The 18932-nt window shown below is 44.4% G+C and overlaps 1 protein-coding gene across 1 annotated transcript; it reads left to right on the top strand.

Annotated features, from left to right (window-relative positions):
• Positions 1-12447: 12447 nt before the first annotated feature.
• On the top strand, positions 12448-18592 carry LOC128736374 (uncharacterized). Its single transcript, XM_053830850.1, has 2 exons — positions 12448-14758; positions 18405-18592. Exons 1-2 carry the CDS (start codon positions 12448-12450, stop codon positions 18590-18592), a joined length of 2499 nt encoding a protein of 832 aa, XP_053686825.1.
• Positions 18593-18932: the final 340 nt, after the last annotated feature.

Genomic DNA, 18932 nt, shown 5'->3' with positions numbered 1-18932 from the left:
CAAGCACTCGTCTCCATTCAACTCGGTCTTGCGCCACTCGTCGGCAATTTCCTAGTCGTCTCAGAAGTCGCAAATCGCTTTCGACCTGGTCAAGCCATCATGCTCTTTGGGCTCTCTGTTCCTGGTGCCGGTAGGATTGTTGAAGAGAACTATTTTCGTCGCACTGTCGTCCGGCATCCTTACGACGTGTCCGGTCCACTGTAGCCTGTTAACTTTCGCTAGATGTACGATGGAGTCTCCCCAAGCAGTGCCTGTAGCTCATGATTCATACGCCGCCACCACTCTCCGCTTTCTGTTTGTACTCCGCCAAATATCGTCCGCAGCACTTTCCGCTCGAATACGGCAAGGGTGCGTAGGTCCTCCGACAGCAGCGTCACGGCTTCAAGTCCATAAAGAACTACCGGTCTAATAGGGTTTTGTATATTTTATTTCCATGTGTGGACTCATTACTGCGACCAGTATAGTTGATCTATTGTAATATCGCCCGGGTGTTTGCTGTATGACCTGCACTGCATTTCTTTTTGCTATAATCGCTATTGAGTGAGCGATATGCTTATTGAATTTTATGCGTGCTTGCGTGTATTGGGGTTTACCCTTCCTTCAAACCTTAATCTACTTTACCCACTTATTCCTCGCTGCCGCCACTATCCCATATTATAGCCGTCCCTGGCGAGGACTCATTCGTACCTCTGACCAGTACACTTAACTATAGGAGGGACATTTGCACTGTCAAGAGGCTTCAGAGGGTAAATATAGAATTCAGCACGAAGGAAGGGTAAATGGAGGGGCCTGAGAATAAACCCATGCTAAAGTCACTTGACATCGAATGGCTTGATTCTACTAAGATTCGAACCCACGACCACTCGCTTGTCAAAGCAGACTCGGTAACCTTGCGGCTACGGAGCCCCCCGGGTTTTGTATATTGTTAGCTTCGTGCGGCGGCGTACGCTTCCTGATCGTAGCGTTTTACGAAGGGCAAAGTAGGCCCGATTTCCCGCTTGGATGCGCCGCTGTATCTCCTTACTAGTGTTGTTGTCCGCGGTCACCAGCGATCCCAAATACACGAACTCCTCTTCCACTTCTAGTTCGTCGCCGTCAACAGTTACCGTCCGTGGGAGACGCGCGTTTGCTTCCTTTGAGCCTCTTCCTTTCATGTATTTAGTCTTCGACGCATTTATTTTTAGCCCAATTCTCCTAGACTCCGCTTTCAGTCTAGCGTAGATTGCCTCCGCCGTCGCAAAATTCCTGGTTATGATATCGAAGTCATCTGCAAAGCCTAGAAGTTGGCTACCCTTGGTAAAAATCGTGCCTCTCGTTTCGATGCCCGCTCGTCGGATCACCCCCTCAAGACCGATGTTGAACAGCATGCAGGATAAACCGTCACCTTGTCTCAAACCTCGCCGTGTCTCGAAGGGACTCGAGAGTGTTCCAGAGATGCGTACGAAACACATCACTCAATCCAATGTAGCTCTGATCAGTCGCGTCTATAGCTTACCTCGATCGACTGTATCGTAGACAGAAACCAATAAAGGGGTGATGCGTGAGAACGTTGTACTCCCGACATTTCTGCAAGATCTGTCGGATAGTAAAAATTTGGTCCGTAGTTGCGCGAGCCCTCATGAAACCCGCCTGATAATTCCCTACAAAACCTTGTGCTATCGGTGACAACCGGCGTAACAGGACCTGGGATAGTACCTTGTAGACGGCGTTTACCAGCGTAATACCATGATAGTTGCAGCAGTCTAGCCGATCACCCTTTTTGTAGATGGGACAAATCACTCCTTCCTCCGGTAGCTTTTCCCCCTCCCAAATCCTCGAAATAACCCAGGGTAGAGCCTTTGCTAGCGTTTCTCCGCCATGTTTATAAAGTTCTGCTGGTAGGCGATCCTTCCCAGCGGCTTTAGTTTAACTTCTTGGAGATCAGGTGCTAGGACATTACTATCTTCCATGGGCGCTCCAAGGTTTATTTCCGTTCCGCCTCCTTCTGGGACTTCGCCATTAAGGTGTTCATCGAAGAACTGTTTCCATCTGTCGACCACCTCGTGCTCGTTTGTGATTAGATTCCCTCACCACATGTGTAGGGTACACATGTCAGGTTTCGCTGCCCTTCCGAGTGTGGTTCACCTTCTCATAAAACTTGCGCGGGTCATTAGCTCGGAATAGTTGCTCTAATTCTTCACGATCTTTGTCCTCCTTTTGGCGCTTTTTCATCCTCAGGATCGTGGTCAACTGGTTCCTAGCTCGTGCTATTTTTGAGTAAAAGTTTAAATGACCCTTAATTGTGCGTACCCGAGCAGGAGCCAATATCTCATCCATACCTAATGAATATCAAACTCAGCTATCATATCTAAATTTGATATTCATTAGTAATCGTATTTTTATAAAAAATAACTCATAAATATCTCGATGAGATATGATACCTCAATATGCTATTAATAAGTTATTTTACATTTTTGTACTATACCAAATGAATTACTGAATCAGCTATGAAGTTACAAAGAATGACTTACAAATGCCTCATTGAGGTATAATACCTCAATTTGTTATTAATTAATTATTGTGCTGTTTTATGTTACATCAAATGAATAACTCACTAAGCAAGTTAAATTTTCTTTTTTGACGTAGGACTTCGTCTCCCAGGAAGGTAGCTGGTACTGGGGATAAGGCCATTACAAATATTTTATAAAGTTTTTGTCCTTCCGGTGTTCGGCCACTGAAGGGGGGGCGAAAAAAAACAAAGTGATTTTTTTAATCGAGCAAAAAAAACATGGATTTTAAAAAATTTTATTTAGGGGGCATAGTACTTTTTCAATTTAAAAAAATCGAAATTTTTTTTATTGATTATTTCGAAAGATTAACATTTTGACCATATGTGTTTCAAGTCATTTCGACGAATTCCAAAAATTGACAAAGTTACAGCTATTTGTACCGCGCATGTCTGGAGCGATTATACAGGGAATAAAAACTTCAATGTCGTTTTTCTCGAAACCAGGTTTTGAAAGTCGGTACCATAAATATCTCAAGAACGGCTGAAGCAATTCTCATGATTCTTTTTTGTTTCAAAGCTAACAAAATTATCTAGTGTTTGACCCATCCTTTTTTCGATATCACAATTTTTGTATTTTTAGAAATCTTTAAAGTTAATTTTTTCGGCTAAAAACCTTACTTTTATGTTTGAATGTCCGCCATTTTGTTATGCGTTCGAATTTTAAAAAACGGATGGGTCAAACACGAGATAATTTAATATTCTTTCATGTCGTTTTGGAATTTTTCAATTCGGATAAGCCCCCCAGCGCCAATCCATGGTACCGCAAATCATGTTTTTTTCGAATGATCATGTTCAAGGAGCCGTAGGGGAAAGGGGAAGAGGTTCACATATGCAAACAAAACTGCAAATATTAGTATAAAGGTCAATGTTTAGCAAGCAATAAACCTGAATCGATTCGCTTTTCGCGTTATCGAAAAAAAAATGTTTTTGAAAACTCCGCTGTAGTGACGTCGTATCAGGTACGGGTTTCACACACAATGGTGTATTCAGAAAACAATGTTAGCGTTATCTAAAAAGCATGTAAGATATAAGTATGTAAGCATATTTCAAAATGCGATTTGTCTCGTTCGCACAAACAATAGGCCGTATGAATAAAAGAGTTAGAGCATACTCTCCCATAAGATTTACACGGGAAAAGCAAAGCAAACTGTTTTATTCGTACGGCCTAATGTTCGATGCTTCGACGCACTATGGATCCTCCGTACAAAAGCTGGACAAAAATAAACAAGTTGTCCGAAGATACTAAAAATGCCACTTGGTTGGAATTTTGTGTACCTAAATCTGATTTTTGCATTTAAAATGTTCTAAAATTAACGTCTAAGGTTGATTAAATTTTTTATTAATACTGTAAATCATATAGGGCGAAGTGTACTGTATGGCCGGACAGGCCTCTATGCCTATGATTGATGTTTTTAAATAAACATGAAACTCAGAAAACTGCTGGAAAGAATATGGAAATTTACAAAGCTAACTGTGATGTTTATTTTTCTAAGTATCAGCTAAATGAGGTACACTCAAGTCACTTTTCACGCGAATGATGCGTTCCACGTAAATCGAAACAACGTAAATTCCGAAATTCGCGTAAATTTCAAAATCACGAAAAGCCACGTAAATTCTGAAATTTGCGTAAAAAGCGATTTCAGTGTATTTTAATTTTAGGTAAAAATACTAAAATGAGCAATTCTGTTAGAATTGAATACCATAGCAATAACAAAATGGAATATTAATGATTTTTTCTTATAACTCTAAAAGGAGATATTCATTTAGTATTGAATATCATCTGAATAACTTAACGAGATATTTCATTTTTTTCTTAAAATGCCAAAATGAGATATAGATTTAGTATTGAATAGCATAGCAATACCAAACTGAGATATTCGATTGACGTCCCGTGTGCAAAAACATTTGATATTATTTAGGTATTGCAATAGCAAAATCAGTTATTATTTAAGTGTTTATAGAACATTTTTTAGCTATTATTTTAGCTATTTTACCTCTTATATCAACCTCGTCAATACCAAATTCAGATATTCACCCAAAAAATGTCTGGATCAGGTATTTTTCAGTAATTTTCTCCTGCTCGGGTAACTCGGGTCTGCACACTATCAGACTGTATAACAGGTGATGCATAATTGCAGTTTTTTCAGATAAGGACCTAAAACTGAGCGGTGTGAACTCACTTACTTACTTACTTACTTACTTACTTACTTACTTACTTTCTTACTTACTTACTTACTTACTTACTTACTTATTTGCTTACTTAAGTGGCTTACCGTCATAATAAGACAAATCCTGTTGAACAAGGTTTCTCCATAGAACTCGGTTGTGGGCTACCGCTCTCCAATTCCTCGGATTCCGAGTACTCTTCGCCAGATCTCGCTCCACCTGTTCTAACCACCTTGCTCGTTGCGCTCCTGGTCGACCTGTTACTATCGGATTTGAGGCGAACACCATCTTTGAAGGGTTGTTGTCCGGCATTCTTGCAACAGGCCCTGCCGATCGTATCCGTTCAGCTTTAACAACCTTTTGGATACTGGGTTCGCCATAGAGCTGTGCGAATTCTTGGTTCATCCTCCGCCTCCATACTCCGTTCTCCTGCACGGCGCCGAAGATCGTTCTTAGCAGTCGTCGTTCGAAAACTCCGAGCACTCGAAGGTCCTCCTCGAGCAAAGTCCATGTTTCATGCCCGTAAAGAACAACCGTAGTAGAGCTCAACCGCAATTGTTTGTGAAACCCATACTAAGCGCGACTTCCGCTGATAATACACCTCAGAATCCCACGACTGATGTCATTGTCCGCCGTTTCCAGTGAGCCAAGGTAGACAAATTCATCGACTACCTCAAACTAATCGCCGTCGATCAATATACTATTGCCCAAGCGGTGTCGGTCGGCGTCGGTTCCGCTGGCCTGCATGTACTTTGTTTTAAACGTATTTACCATTTACCCAATCTTTTCTGCTTCGCGCTTTGTCCTGGTGTACTGTTCAACCACAGCCACAGATGTTCTGCCGATAATATATATGCCATCGGCAAAGCAAACGAATTGACTAGACTTGTTGAAGATCGTGCCCCGCGTGTTGATATCCGCTCGGTTCATAACGCCTTGTAGCGCTATGTTGAACAGCATGAAAGACCATCACCATGACGAAGCCCTTTGTGTGATTCGAATAAACTTGACAATCCACACGAAATCCGAACACAGCACCGTGTACCATCCATCGTAGATTTAATCAGTTTGATGAGCTGTTCTCGTCCATGATTTTCCATAGCTCTTTCCGGTCGACGGTATCATATGCGGCTTTGGAGTCAACGAACAAATGATGCGTGGAAACTCTGTATTCACGGCCCTTTTGGAGGATTTGCCGCAGTGTAAATATTTGATCCGTTGTAGACCGCCTGCGATGAAGCCGGCTGGATAAAAAGCAAAGCAAAGCCTAGGTGCTAATTCCGTTATCGAAATTTGACCTACTGTTTTTATACGACAGACTTCGCAACCAGCTGTTATAATACAGGACAGGCGGGGTCAGTTCTACGATCCTATTGACTCTAACAGTCTCTCCCAGTCGAGATTCGAACATACGACGACTGGCTTATTAGACCAGCGTCTTACCCCGAGGCCAACTGGGAGGTCAACCCGGCTTGATAAGTTCCTACCAATTTGTTTGTAATTGGTGATAGTCGGCGGAAAATGATTTGGGACAGTTCCGTATCCCAAATTCTAACAATTAGGCGGTGCATACAAACGGTCAGCTTTTCTGGTCCCATTTCAATAAGCTCCGCTCCGATGCTATCTTTCCCAGCTGACTTGTTGTTCTTTAGCTGCCTGATGGCCTCCTTAACCTCCCCTACGTTTATTGCATCGTCGAAATCGTTTTCCCCGCCGCTATGGTTCTCTACCTGGGCGCCATTCAGGTTTTCGTCGAAGTACTGCTTCCGCCTACACCTTACGATCGTCCACCGTTAGAATACTGCCATTCTTGTCCCGACCCAAGTAACACACAAAACAAGTTAGAAAATAATATTCGTGGAAAGTAGTCGTTTAGGAGTACTATAAACGTACTTTGAAAACATATGTCGTTATTATCAAGGTTTTGAGATGTTTTGGGATAACATGAGTTTATTTGACAGCTCATATCAAATGTATAATATTTGTTTTGTCAACATGTCAACACGAAATTTTTATTATGTCTCCATTACTAAATTTAAACTACTGGAAGAACAAGTTGTAGCTTATGCTATTATAACGTTTTAAATTGGTATGAAATAACCTGATACATATTTCTTTCAATTCTTGTTTCATTAGACTTCAAATTTTTGCGCTTTTCATGTAATAGAGAATTTCTGATATATGTAATATTAAACTGTTCTATAACAAGCTGTGTTGCTTGGGGACACATTTCGGCTCGCGGCACTAAGCCTTTGAGGGATCCGTTCAGTTTCTGGTAGAACTTTCGCGCAACTCGGCATATTCTTGCTCTTCCAGGTAGCGCCTTTTCTACCGGAAGATTTAGTTTCGTGCATCTTCTTCTGTTTGCATCTTTCCATGTTCTGACGTGTGGCACTGCGCATCTTGGCCGCCCGCGCAGCGTTCTCCTTATCCATCACCCTCCTACATGTATCGTCAAACCAATCCTTTCGCTGATTCCGGGCCACATGCCCGATGAAGCTCTCCGCTACACTGCTGATGGCTGTTTTGATAGTATTCCAACAGTCCTCGAGAGGGGTTTCGTCCAGCTCGTTCTCTTCCGGCAGTGCAGCTTCGAGTGAATACGCGTAATTTGCGGCGATGTCTGGCTGCTTCAGCCGCGCGAGATCTAACCGAGGCTGGCTTTGGTACCGAATGTTGTTCACAATGGAGAGTCTTGGGCGCATCTTAACCATCACTAGGTAGTGGTCCGAGTCAACGTTAGCGCTTCGATAGGATCTGACGTTGATAATGTCTGAGAAGTGCCGACTGTCGATCAAAACGTGGTCGACCTGTGATTCTCTCTGATTTGGTGACCTCCAGGTGTACTTATGATGGATTCTGTGCTGGGGTACTAAAAAGGTACTACGTAAGGCCATATTCTTGGAGGCGGCAAAGTCGATAAGTCTTAGGCCCATTTCATTGGTCCCCTGGTGTGCACTGAACCTTCCAATCACCGGTTTGTATTCCTTCTCCTGACCGACCTGAGCATTGAAATCCCCGATGACGATCTTGATATTATGTTTTGGGCAGTGGTCGTATTCAGTCTCCAACTGCGCGTAGAACTCATCCTTGTCGTCATCGGTACTTCTGAGGTGAGGGCTGCGCAAGTTGATGATGCTTATATTGAAGAATCGGCCCTTGATTCTCAACCTGCACATTCGAGGATTGATTGGTCACCACCCAATCACCCGTTTCCGCATCTCGCCCATCACTATGAAAGCTGTGCCCAGCTCGTGTGTGTTTCCGCAGCTCTGGTAGATGGTATGTCCATCTCTGAACGTACGTACCGTTGAGCTCTTCCAGCACACCTCCTGCAGCGCTACGACGTCGAACTTGCGGCTCTTCAATACGTCGGAGAGCACTCGAGTGCTCCCTTGGAAGTTGAGAGATCGGCAGTTCCACGTCCCGAGTTTCCAATCCATAGTCCTTTTTCGTCGCGTGGGTCTTGTCACAACCCTACGGGATGCGACGCACCTTGCGTCCATGTACGTTGAGCAACACCGCGCAACCCTGTTCCGAAATGTCAACTGTTATCGTTTGTCGGCCGACAGATCGTAAATAGGAGCAAAAAGGGCAAGTCATCAGAGTGCGATTGAGGACGTTTAAGAAGCCGTAAAAGTGATTATAATTGAGTATTATTAACTATATTGATTACCCTAGAAGTTTCAACTTAAAGCTAAAGAGATTAAATGCTAATTATTATATACTTATCGTTATCTAAACCTAAATTGATTATTATATGCTAGTTCCTAGTGCTACTTACATACAAAAGGTAAAATTAAAAGATTTGCTTATATTCTAACCTAAGCTAACACATGCAATTACAGTACTTAAACCTACAGTACGGATATAGTACGGACTTGAGGAAGATAGAAGAAGACTAAACGTGAGTAGTTCCATGCAATCCTAAATTCAAATCTAGTTATAAATGCTTGATAATTATATTATTTGCTTGAATCGTTGAACAGTAACTGATAATTCAATATTTATTTGATTCTACCCTTAAAGGGATTTTATAACGCGTTTCACATAGTCGTCAAATACATCGTGTTACAAAACCGAAAACAGCCTCTTCTCTATCCGTCCAGTTGCTACTGCAACACTTTATAAAATCCGTTTACGATCGGGGGCTTAGTTCAGTCGGTATGTCAAAGAAAGGTGACGGTCGAAAGCGGGGCGCGTCGTCAACAAATCCATCGCCGGGAGTGAATTGTGAGATATGTCGTCAGCCGGATAATGACCGTATGGTAGCGTGTGATTTATGCGACCAGTGGTATCATTTCACTTGTGTTAGTGAGGATTCGAGTGTACAGGATCGAGAGTGGAGCTGCAAGAAATGTCTGGAAGCAGCGAATCAACCTCCAGCCGGAACTTCTACCCCTAACAACGATGCGGGAGCGATACCAAAGACTGGTAACCGCAAGCCAGCGGATCCAAATTTGGAAGACTATCTACAAAAGCAGCTAACGGCGATGCAGAAACGTTTTGAACGATTGCTGAGGGAGAAGGACGACCAGCGAATGAACGAGCTCAGAGATCAACGAAAAATGTACGAACAGGTGTTGAAGGATTCCGAGCGGCGTGTGCTAGAGCAGGTGGAAAAACAGCATCGGTTAATAAGTTCAGGTGGAGGCGGATTAGTGGCGAGTTCGACTGGCAATCAGCTCGGGCAAATGGTGCTTGGTAGCGGATCGACGGCGAATTCCAGTGCTCTAAACCCGCAAATAACGCATAGTAGCGTACCAATGGCGAATTCTACTACTAACCGATCCCTGCAGGTGGCTAGCAGTGGATCAACGTCGAATACGAACGTGATCGGTAACCAAGCGGTGGTTGGAAGTGGATTGGTGGCAGGCTCGGCTGGTGCTTCGGTGCCTAAGATTAATACGCACATCACACAGGGCAACGGTATTCTGGATCAACAATTAAGAATGTTAGAGGAAGTGCAGACGTTGGAGAGAAGACATCTAGAAGAACGAAACCAACTCTTGCAACGTCAGACGAATGTGTACGGTGAATTAACAAGCGCAGATGCGAGATTGAACCCACATGCGACAGGTTTCCAGCCTAGGGCTAGTAGTTTCTTCGGGGCTCCTTCACTCAGCCAGAGTCAACTTTCAGCGCGCCAGGCTGTTAATAAAGAACTTCCCACGTTCTCTGGGAACCCAGAAGAGTGGCCGCTCTTTCTAGCGAGCTACGAAAATTCGACCAGGATCTGTGGATACAGCGAGGAAGAAAATATGCTACGCCTTCAACGAAGCCTGAAAGGAAAGGCCTTAGAGTCCGTGCGTTGTCGTCTACTGCACCCGGCGAATTTGCAGGGAGTGATATCGACGTTGAAAACTCTCTTCGGAAGGCCGGAAATCATTATTCATTCATTGGTGAACAAAATCCGGGACATGCCGTCACCGAAGGCGGAGAAATTGCACACGCTGATAGACTTTGGAGTGGCAGTGCAGAACATGTGTGCTACCATCACGGCTTCCGGTCTAAACGAGTACATGTGTAACGTGTCGTTGCTTCAAGAGCTTACGGAGAAACTTCCACCATCTACAAGGCTGAGCTGGGCCTTCCACCGGCAACAACTAGGTCAGGTTACGCTGTCGGAATTCGGGGAATGGCTGGGAAAGTTGGTCGAAGCGGCAAGCTTGGTCACGATGCCGTCCATCGGTGTTCCGAGAGTAGAGAGACGCGGCAGAAAGGATGAGAACTATATAAACGTGCACTCAGAGGGCAATCCCAGCATCGATGTTCCCTCAAAGGTTCGTCCAATAATAGCAACGAAAGATTGTTGCGTGTGCACGAAGGAATGCAGCGGTCCAGAAAGGTGTCAAAGATTCCTCGAAATGGACGTCGACTCCCGTTGGACAGTCGTCAAGGAGAAAAGATTGTGCAGGAAGTGTCTGCGAAAGCATTTCGGTGCCTGTCATGTCAAGACACCATGCGGTAGAAACGGCTGTACGTTTATGCACAGTAAACTGTTGCACGACGACAAACGCTATAGCAAGGTTACGATTGCTGAATCAACAAAACCGTCGAACGAAAGCTCAGCGAGCTGCAACACGCACTCTAGAGCGACGAAGAAGGTTCTATTTCGGTACGTGCCAGTAACCATATACGGTAAGGAGAAACAAGTGAAGACTTATGCGTTCCTCGACGACGGATCGTCGGCAACCTTGATGGAGCACAGCCTGCTGAGAGAACTGGGTGTAGCAGGAAATCCTTATCCTCTATGCCTTGACTGGACGGGTGGTCAGCAGCGTCAAGAAAACGAGTCGGTAGTATTGGCTCTGAAGATTTCCGGAGTGGAGCAGTCTAGCGAGGTTTTCGATCTTGCAGAGGTTCATACAGTTCGAGATCTGTCTCTTCCGAAGCAGTCTGTATCAGTCCCGGCGATGGCTGCTAGATATAGTTACCTTAAAGGTATACCGCTGGCATCCTATAAAGATGTATCACCCCGAATCCTAATAGGGATGAACAACTGTCGCTTGGGCCATGCGTTGAGAAGTGTAGAAGGACGTGAAAATGAACCGTTGGCGTCTAAAACCCGTCTCGGCTGGATAGTATACGGACTCTGTACGATGGAATCTGGAGCAATACATTCTAGATACAGCGGTCACCACAGTTTCCACATATGCCCGTGTGTTGGAGAAGAAAAGAGTCTGAACATAGCCTTAAAGGAGTATTTCTCGATCGAATCGTTGGGAATCTCTGGCTCACCCAAGCCGCTAGCGTCGAAGGATGAGGAACGGGCGCTGCAGATCTTGTCCACCGAAACACGGTTGATAGGAAACCGTTACGAGACTGGCTTACTGTGGCGCTATGATCTAATACAGTTACCCAACAATAAGGCGATGGCTTTGAAACGCTTAGCCTGTCTGCAGAAGCGGATGAAGCGAGAACCTGACTTAGCTGCAGTGATGCGTGCGAAGATGTCCGAGTACGAGGTAAAGGGTTATATTCGAAAACTTTCAGTCTCAGAGAAGGCGGAGAAGCATTCTAACGATTGGTATCTTCCAGTTTTCCCAGTCACTAACCCGAACAAGCCCGGGAAGCTTCGAATTGTGTTTGATGCGGCAGCAAAGGTTAACGGCGTGTCCTTAAATTCGTTTCTCCTAACGGGACCTGATCAGCTGGTGTCTCTGCTCGCCGTGCTATATAAATTCCGCGAGTTTCGCGTGGCCGTTGTGGGTGACATCCGTGAAATGTTCTTCCAAGTCCAGATGAGAAAACAAGATCAGCGGAGTCAGATGATTCTATGGGAAAGCGGGAACCCAAATGAGCCAGATACGTACGTGGTAACAGTTATGACTTTCGGTGCAGCGTGTTCCCCGAGTAGTGCGCATTATGTGAAAAACCGAAACGCGGACAGATTTGAAAGGCAGCACCCCAGAGCGGTCGAGTGTATCAAGTACGAACATTACGTCGACGACATGTTGGCGAGCGTTGAGACCGAAGAAGAAGCTGTGCAGTTAGCTAGGCAAGTACGATTAATCCACTCTCAGGGAGGGTTCGAGATACGGAATTGGTTGTCAAACTCCAGGTTTGTCATGGAAAACCTACACGAACGGCATGCTGCGGAAAAGAACATGAGCTTCGGGACAGAGATGTCAACAGAGAAGGTGCTAGGCATGTGGTGGGATACCACAACCGACACATTCACATTTAAGTTGTCGCCAAAGCACGATGCGAAGTTACTGTCTGGTGACAGGATGCCTACAAAGCGAGAGGTTCTGAGGACATTGATGGCGGTGTACGATCCCATGGGACTCATATCGAACTTCTTAGTCTACTTGAAAATACTGCTGCAGGAAATTTGGAGATGTGGTTGCGGCTGGGACGACGAGATTATGGGAAAGCTATCGGAAAAGTGGATGACATGGATTGAAGCGTTACCAAATGTTTGTCAAGTTAGGGTTCCTCGCTGCTACCGAATCAAAACGTCCTCTAAATCGAGCACTAACATCGAGCTGCATATATTTTGCGATGCCAGTGAGAATGGGATGGCTGCCGTGGCATATTTTAGATTTGAGGAAGCGGGAAACGTGGAATGTGCCTTGATCGGGTCAAAAACGCGGGTGGCTCCGTTGAAGTTCCTTTCGATTCCTCGTCTTGAACTGCAAGCCGCAGTTATCGGAGCTCGACTTGCCGAGTGTATTGGTAAATCACACCGAATGAAAATCGCTCGCCGTGTTTTTTGGACCGACTCCCGCGACGTAGTATGCTGGCTACGATCGGATCATCGACGATACAGCCAGTTTGTGGCGTTCAGAATTAGCGAGCTGCTCGATACAACACAAGTCAGTGAATGGAGATGGCTGCCAACACGAAAGAACGTGGCGGATGAAGGTACAAAATGGCAAAGATTACCCGACTTCCACCCAAGCAGCCGTTGGTTCCGTGGCCCGGATTTCTTGTGGGGGCCTGAAAAGGAGTGGCCGACCACCAGCGGAGATCAAGGTACAACCGTGGAAGAGATTCGTCCCAGTATTCTTCATCACACGGTCACCGATTCACCTGTGAGATTTGAACGATTTTCAAGGTGGAAACGGCTTCTGAGAGCGGTTGGGTACGCACATCGTTTCATTGCGAATCTTCGTAAGCGCACTAAAAGGATCTCGCTAGAACTAGGCGCGTTAACGCAGGAAGAGCTGAAACTCGCAGAGAATACCATCTATCGATTGGTTCAACGGCAGGCTTATCCGGACGAATTTCAAGTGCTCCGAGACAAAAACCCGAACGCATCTCCATGGAACCCAAGTCTCCCAAAAACCAGCCCGTTGTACAAACTGAGCCCGATAATCGACGCGCACGGCGTTTTACGGATGCGAGGACGTATCGACGCTTGTGAATGGGTAGACGAAGCTACCAAGAACCCGGTCATACTACCAAGGCAGAGCTACGTGACCCGTTTAATACTCGCCGATTACCATGCGACGTATCGTCATCAGAATCACCACACAGCGTTAAACCAGATTCGACTAAAGTACAACATCCCTCGTATCCGCTCTGAGTTCAACCGAGTCCGAAGGAACTGTCAACATTGTAAGGTTCGACAATCCGGTCCAAAACCTCCAGCGATGGGAAACCTCCCGCCTGCCCGATTGGCAGCGTTCCAGCTACCGTTTTCGTATACCGGAATCGATTATTTTGGACCAATGTCGGTGTTAGTTTCCAGACGTACTGAGAAAAGATGGGGGGTCCTGTTCACCTGCATGACAACCAGAGCCGTGCATATCGAAATCGCATATTCGTTAACAACGGATTCGTGCATCTTAGCACTACGTAATTTTATCGCCAGAAGAGGCCCGCCATTGGAGATCATAAGTGACCGTGGGACCAACTTCATTGGAGCCTCCCGCGAGTTGCGCGAAGCCTTGAAAGGATTTGATGACGAAAAGCTAAAACTGGAATTCGTCGGTCCAGATACGAAATGGACATTCAACCCCCCGTCTGCTCCACATTTCGGCGGTTGCTGGGAACGGCTAATACAATCCGTCAAGAAGATCCTCAACGGTTTTAACCCCCCGCGCTTGCCCTCCGATGAAATCTTGCGCTCCATGCTAATGGAGATTGAAATGATAATAAATTCGCGACCGCTCACTGACATACCGCTCGATAACGATACTGAACCCCCCCTAACACCGAACCATTTTCTGTTAGGGTCGTCTAATGGGAGAAAGCCCCCGATCAGTTTCGACGATAGACCCGTTGTTCTCAAGCGATCATGGACGATGGCCCAGCTGTACGCGGACATCTTTTGGAAGAAGTGGCTGAATGAGTACCTACCTACCTTGACCCGGAAGACGAAGTGGTTCCAGCCCGTAAAACCCATCGAGAAGGGTGATCTTGTGCTGATCGTCGACTGCAATCTCCCTAGGAACTACTGGCCACGAGGCCGTGTAGTGAACGCCGTCCTGGCTAAAGATGGACAGGTTCGCCGAGTAACCGTGCAGACAGCGAGAGGACTCCTGGAGAGACCAGCGACCAAGGTTGCGGTACTGGACGTCGGTGCAACGGAAGGTAAGCCACAGTGACAGCAGCGGCGTACCGAGGGGGAATGTCACAACCCTACGGGATGCGACGCACCTTGCGTCCATGTACGTTGATCAACACCGCGCAACCCTGTTCCGAAATGTCAACTGTTATCGTTTGTCGGCCGACAGATCGTAAATAGGAGCAAAAAGGGCAAGTCATCAGAGTGCGATTGAGGACGTTTAAGAAGCCGTAAAAGTGATTATAATTGAGTATTATTAACTATATTGATTACCCTAGAAGTTTCAACTTAAAGCTAAAGTGATTAAATGCTAATTATTATATACTTATCGTTATCTAAACCTAAATTGATTATTATATGCTAGTTCCTAGTGCTACTTACATACAAAAGGTAAAATTAAAAGATTTGCTTATATTCTAACCTAAGCTAACACATGCAATTACAGTACTTAAACCTACAGTACGGATATAGTACGGACTTGAGGAAGATAGAAGAAGACTAAACGTGAGTAGTTCCATGCAATCCTAAATTCAAATCTAGTTATAAATGCTTGATAATTATATTATTTGCTTGAATCGTTGAACAGTAACTGATAATTCAATATTTATTTGATTCTACCCTTAAAGGGATTTTATAACGCGTTTCACATAGTCGTCAAATACATCGTGTTACAAAACCGAAAACAGCCTCTTCTCTATCCGTCCAGTTGCTACTGCAACAGGTCTATTCCGATTGTTCCAGTAAGAATTTATTTGTTCTTCGTTCCGTGCTTTAGTATTTTTCGTGGTGACGGCTTGCAAAGCCTGCTACACCAACCCCCTGTTTCGCCGGAGGGCCAACGAAGCTCAAAAGACCGATGGTACGCATTATTCAGTCGTTTACCAGCCAAAGCCAGTCTAATTTTCATCATTTGTTGGATGGATTTGATGAATACTTCAAAAGTTCTTGTGCTGATTTGACTAAAACACACTTATCTTCCGATCCGTGAACTTTGAAATTACTGAAAAGCGATTATTAAAGCATATTACTGAAATTACGCAACTGACTTTATTTCTTAAATTCGTCGTACCGTTTTAAAATCCGTCCATCAAAATATTTTATCGTCCGAAAATCACAATAATGTTTACGAAGCTAAAACGCATGTATTTGTGTAGGACGGCATGACAAATGTTATTCTGCAAAATTTCTGCAGGCCAGGCAAGTTTTCCTGACTGTAGAATAACGACAATGCCTTGCGTGAGTTATTTTCATTTATGAATGACGGAAATTAAAACGATTAGTCGACATTTTCTTCTTCGTCAGACGAAAAAACGTAGGAAATTTGGAAGCATTTAAATAGATCTCAGCTCACTTTGATTGATCGCGTATGATAGACAACAGACCAAAATATTAGGGAATATGTTTGCATTGTGTGTCATAAAAATGCTGATATTTTTAATAATTTGTGTTGGATAGGACGGGAATAGGCAATTACGACGAAGCACATACCCTACTTTTTTTTTATCTACAAATCAACCCTACCAAATCATACCCTACTTAATTATCCACAAATCAACTGGTTTTGTATGTAGACCTCAAGATCATTACTTCAGATAGGTTTTAAATCATTCGACATATGCATGAAAGTATATTTTTTTCAATTTTATTTAGGCGTGTCCATAAATAATAGTCTGCATCAGTAGACTTTGGGACTCAGAACAATTGAGGGATAATCAATTTAGAAATTAATAAACTATTCCCAACATAATTGCGTCGCAATAAATCACAATGTGTGGTATTCATAGCATTAGAAGAATCCCAATTCTCTACCAAATCACGAAAACGGCAATCACCGAAACTACATGCCTAACATCATATTCCATTCAAATTTACACAACAATAAAGACGTTACTTCCTCAATTAGTATCTTCACCGGCGTTGATCAACATCGCACAATCTTATCAATGGCTTCGTGGCAAGCTGATTGCGTACAAAAGCGGACTCCCCATGTGGCGGCAGTTACGATCTGTCGTCGCACCCCATCATCACCCATTCGGCCGGGATTTCCATTTCCGGTGTTGGTCCACTTGTTTCTCCTTTCTTCTGTTTCAATTAAAATTCATTCCAGTCGCTGCTAGTTTTTGCTAGTCACGAAAGAGGGCTCTCTCCAATGGGGCACGCTGCTGCCACTGCCAGCGACAGACGGACCGAGAGGGACGGCTGATAGATTTGGACAACATGCTCGTTATGATGATGATTAGCTGGAAAAAAGGCGAAATAGACGCATCTCAGCAGGAAGACTGGCAAGGAAAGCGCAACCACAAAATCTCGATTCGTTTATTAGCGCATAAACATTGAATGGACCACCGGGAACCTCTTTTTGTTTCGGTGCGGATAGAATGTGGCCGGACTGTGTGTTTTTTTTTATAAAAGTTTTATTTTCAATCCATTCAGAAGTGATTCGACAGAATGGAACAGATGCCGACAGTCAGCAGAAACAGATCACCACATCATCGTATGAAATCCTCTGGGTTCTAGCTTTCTCGTTGCTACCCCATAGTGGTTCGTAATTACTGCCGGTTCTTTTCTTTTCTCGCCGGGACTGGAATATAGTTATTACCACCTTGTTTGGATCGTACACTCTAAAGATTGTTTACTTCGTTTGTTGCATGAGTTTATTTTGTTTTGCAATATTTGGAAATGTTTGTTACTAATTACGGAAAGTCTGTTCTTAAACTGTAATTTTATATTCAATAAAATTTATTTTAAAAGTTTCTCATATTCAATAAACAGATGGTAACAGGTGGTTAAGCATTCTGATCACAATGTAATGAAGAAATATTTACAAATTGTGAAAAAACTGAACAAATCACAAATCATCGAGCCTCAAAGCAACGCCGAACAGCATTTTCCGTGTACCTCACAGCCTTCATTCTTCGATCTGCGTCCCAGCAGCTCATTTACATATTGGCCGGCACCAAAATATTAGGAAACAATTATCGTTTTCAGCACAATAGATTTCTGATAGAGCCATTTGAATTTAATGGCTTCCAGTTCGGAGACGGCGGATGTTGATGCCCCTGATGATGACCACAATGTATGTAAAAGCCTTACATCAGCCTATACGATCTTCGGCGGTCGGGTCCGCAGTCCCAGATCGGTCAGCAAGATGAAATATCGTGTAAACAAACACACCACCAACAGGCAACCGGGCGCGGCGAAGAATAGCGGTCCGCGCGCGGTAGTCTGCGATGGGGGTTAAAAGTGTTCTGCGATCGATTTTCAACATGTTTTGATGAACGGTCAGTCGGCTACGAAATCATTACATAAAGCACACACCCATTAAGGGGGGTCTAGCAACAAACACCCCACTAGAAAGATAAATGGTGCGTTACAGCGTGGTCCTAATCGACCTCCAACCAGCGCAGCACGGCGTAGGCCAAAGTAAGTCAAAATTGGGAGAAAAATGTATACCACCAAATTGGGTGTTTCCGGCTAACTGTCTGCCGCCCGGTTTTGCGCTGGTCCAATAAAGATGTCTTCAAGACGTTCTGCTCCACCACTTTGCCCACTGTTGGGCTCGGCTGCTGGTGGGGTAAAGAACCATTTCTGCTAACGCACGTGTTATAATTTTCCTGTGTCGATTAGCGCTTTTAAAAGGTTTATTTTTTGTTATTCGAGAATTTTTCTCAGACCACATAGAGCCACCGGGTCTGGCGGTTACCCAAACGGCTGCTGTTGTTTCTGGGCTGCCCCAAAACTTTGGCCAGAGGAAACCAGCACGCTTGCGCTACCGTGTGATCACGGTGCAAAGTAGACCCATGGAGCGGGGGGATCCGAATCATTACCGAAGTGCCGAGAAAAATATTGAGATCCATTAGCACTTTGCCAAGAAAAAAGAAAGAGAGACTTCGAAAATTGAGTGTTGATTGTATCGTTCGCTAATAGGAAAATTGTTACCATTTAGGAACCCGTTCGAAAACTTCCTTGCATTTATACGGGTATATTTGCCTTAAATAGTTATTTCAAAAGCCGAGCCGTGATTGCCTTGCTCGGAGGCCCCGTAGCACGTGTTGCAATCAACTCGAAAACAAGCTGCCAAATTCTAGGTTATGCGATGGAATTACAGTACACGGTATTCTCGCTCGGTTCGATCGGTATTATTTAACAGCATTTTGCTTTAGAGTGAACTTCCTTCCATTAAAAGGCAGTGAAATGCTT

This window comes from Sabethes cyaneus, chromosome 2 (assembly GCF_943734655.1).
Source record: "Sabethes cyaneus chromosome 2, idSabCyanKW18_F2, whole genome shotgun sequence".
In the NCBI taxonomy this organism is placed as follows: domain Eukaryota; kingdom Metazoa; phylum Arthropoda; class Insecta; order Diptera; family Culicidae; genus Sabethes; species Sabethes cyaneus.
This window is presented reverse-complemented; position numbering and strand designations above follow the sequence as displayed.

Coding starts and splice junctions, on each gene's coding strand:
- LOC128736374 (XM_053830850.1), top strand. CDS start 12,448: ATGCCTACAAAGCGAGAGGTTCTGAGGACATTGATGGCGGTGTACGAT. Junction 14,759..18,404: donor GGACGTCGGTGCAACGGAAG/GTAAGCCACAGT, acceptor AATTTTTCTCAG/ACCACATAGAGCCACCGGGT.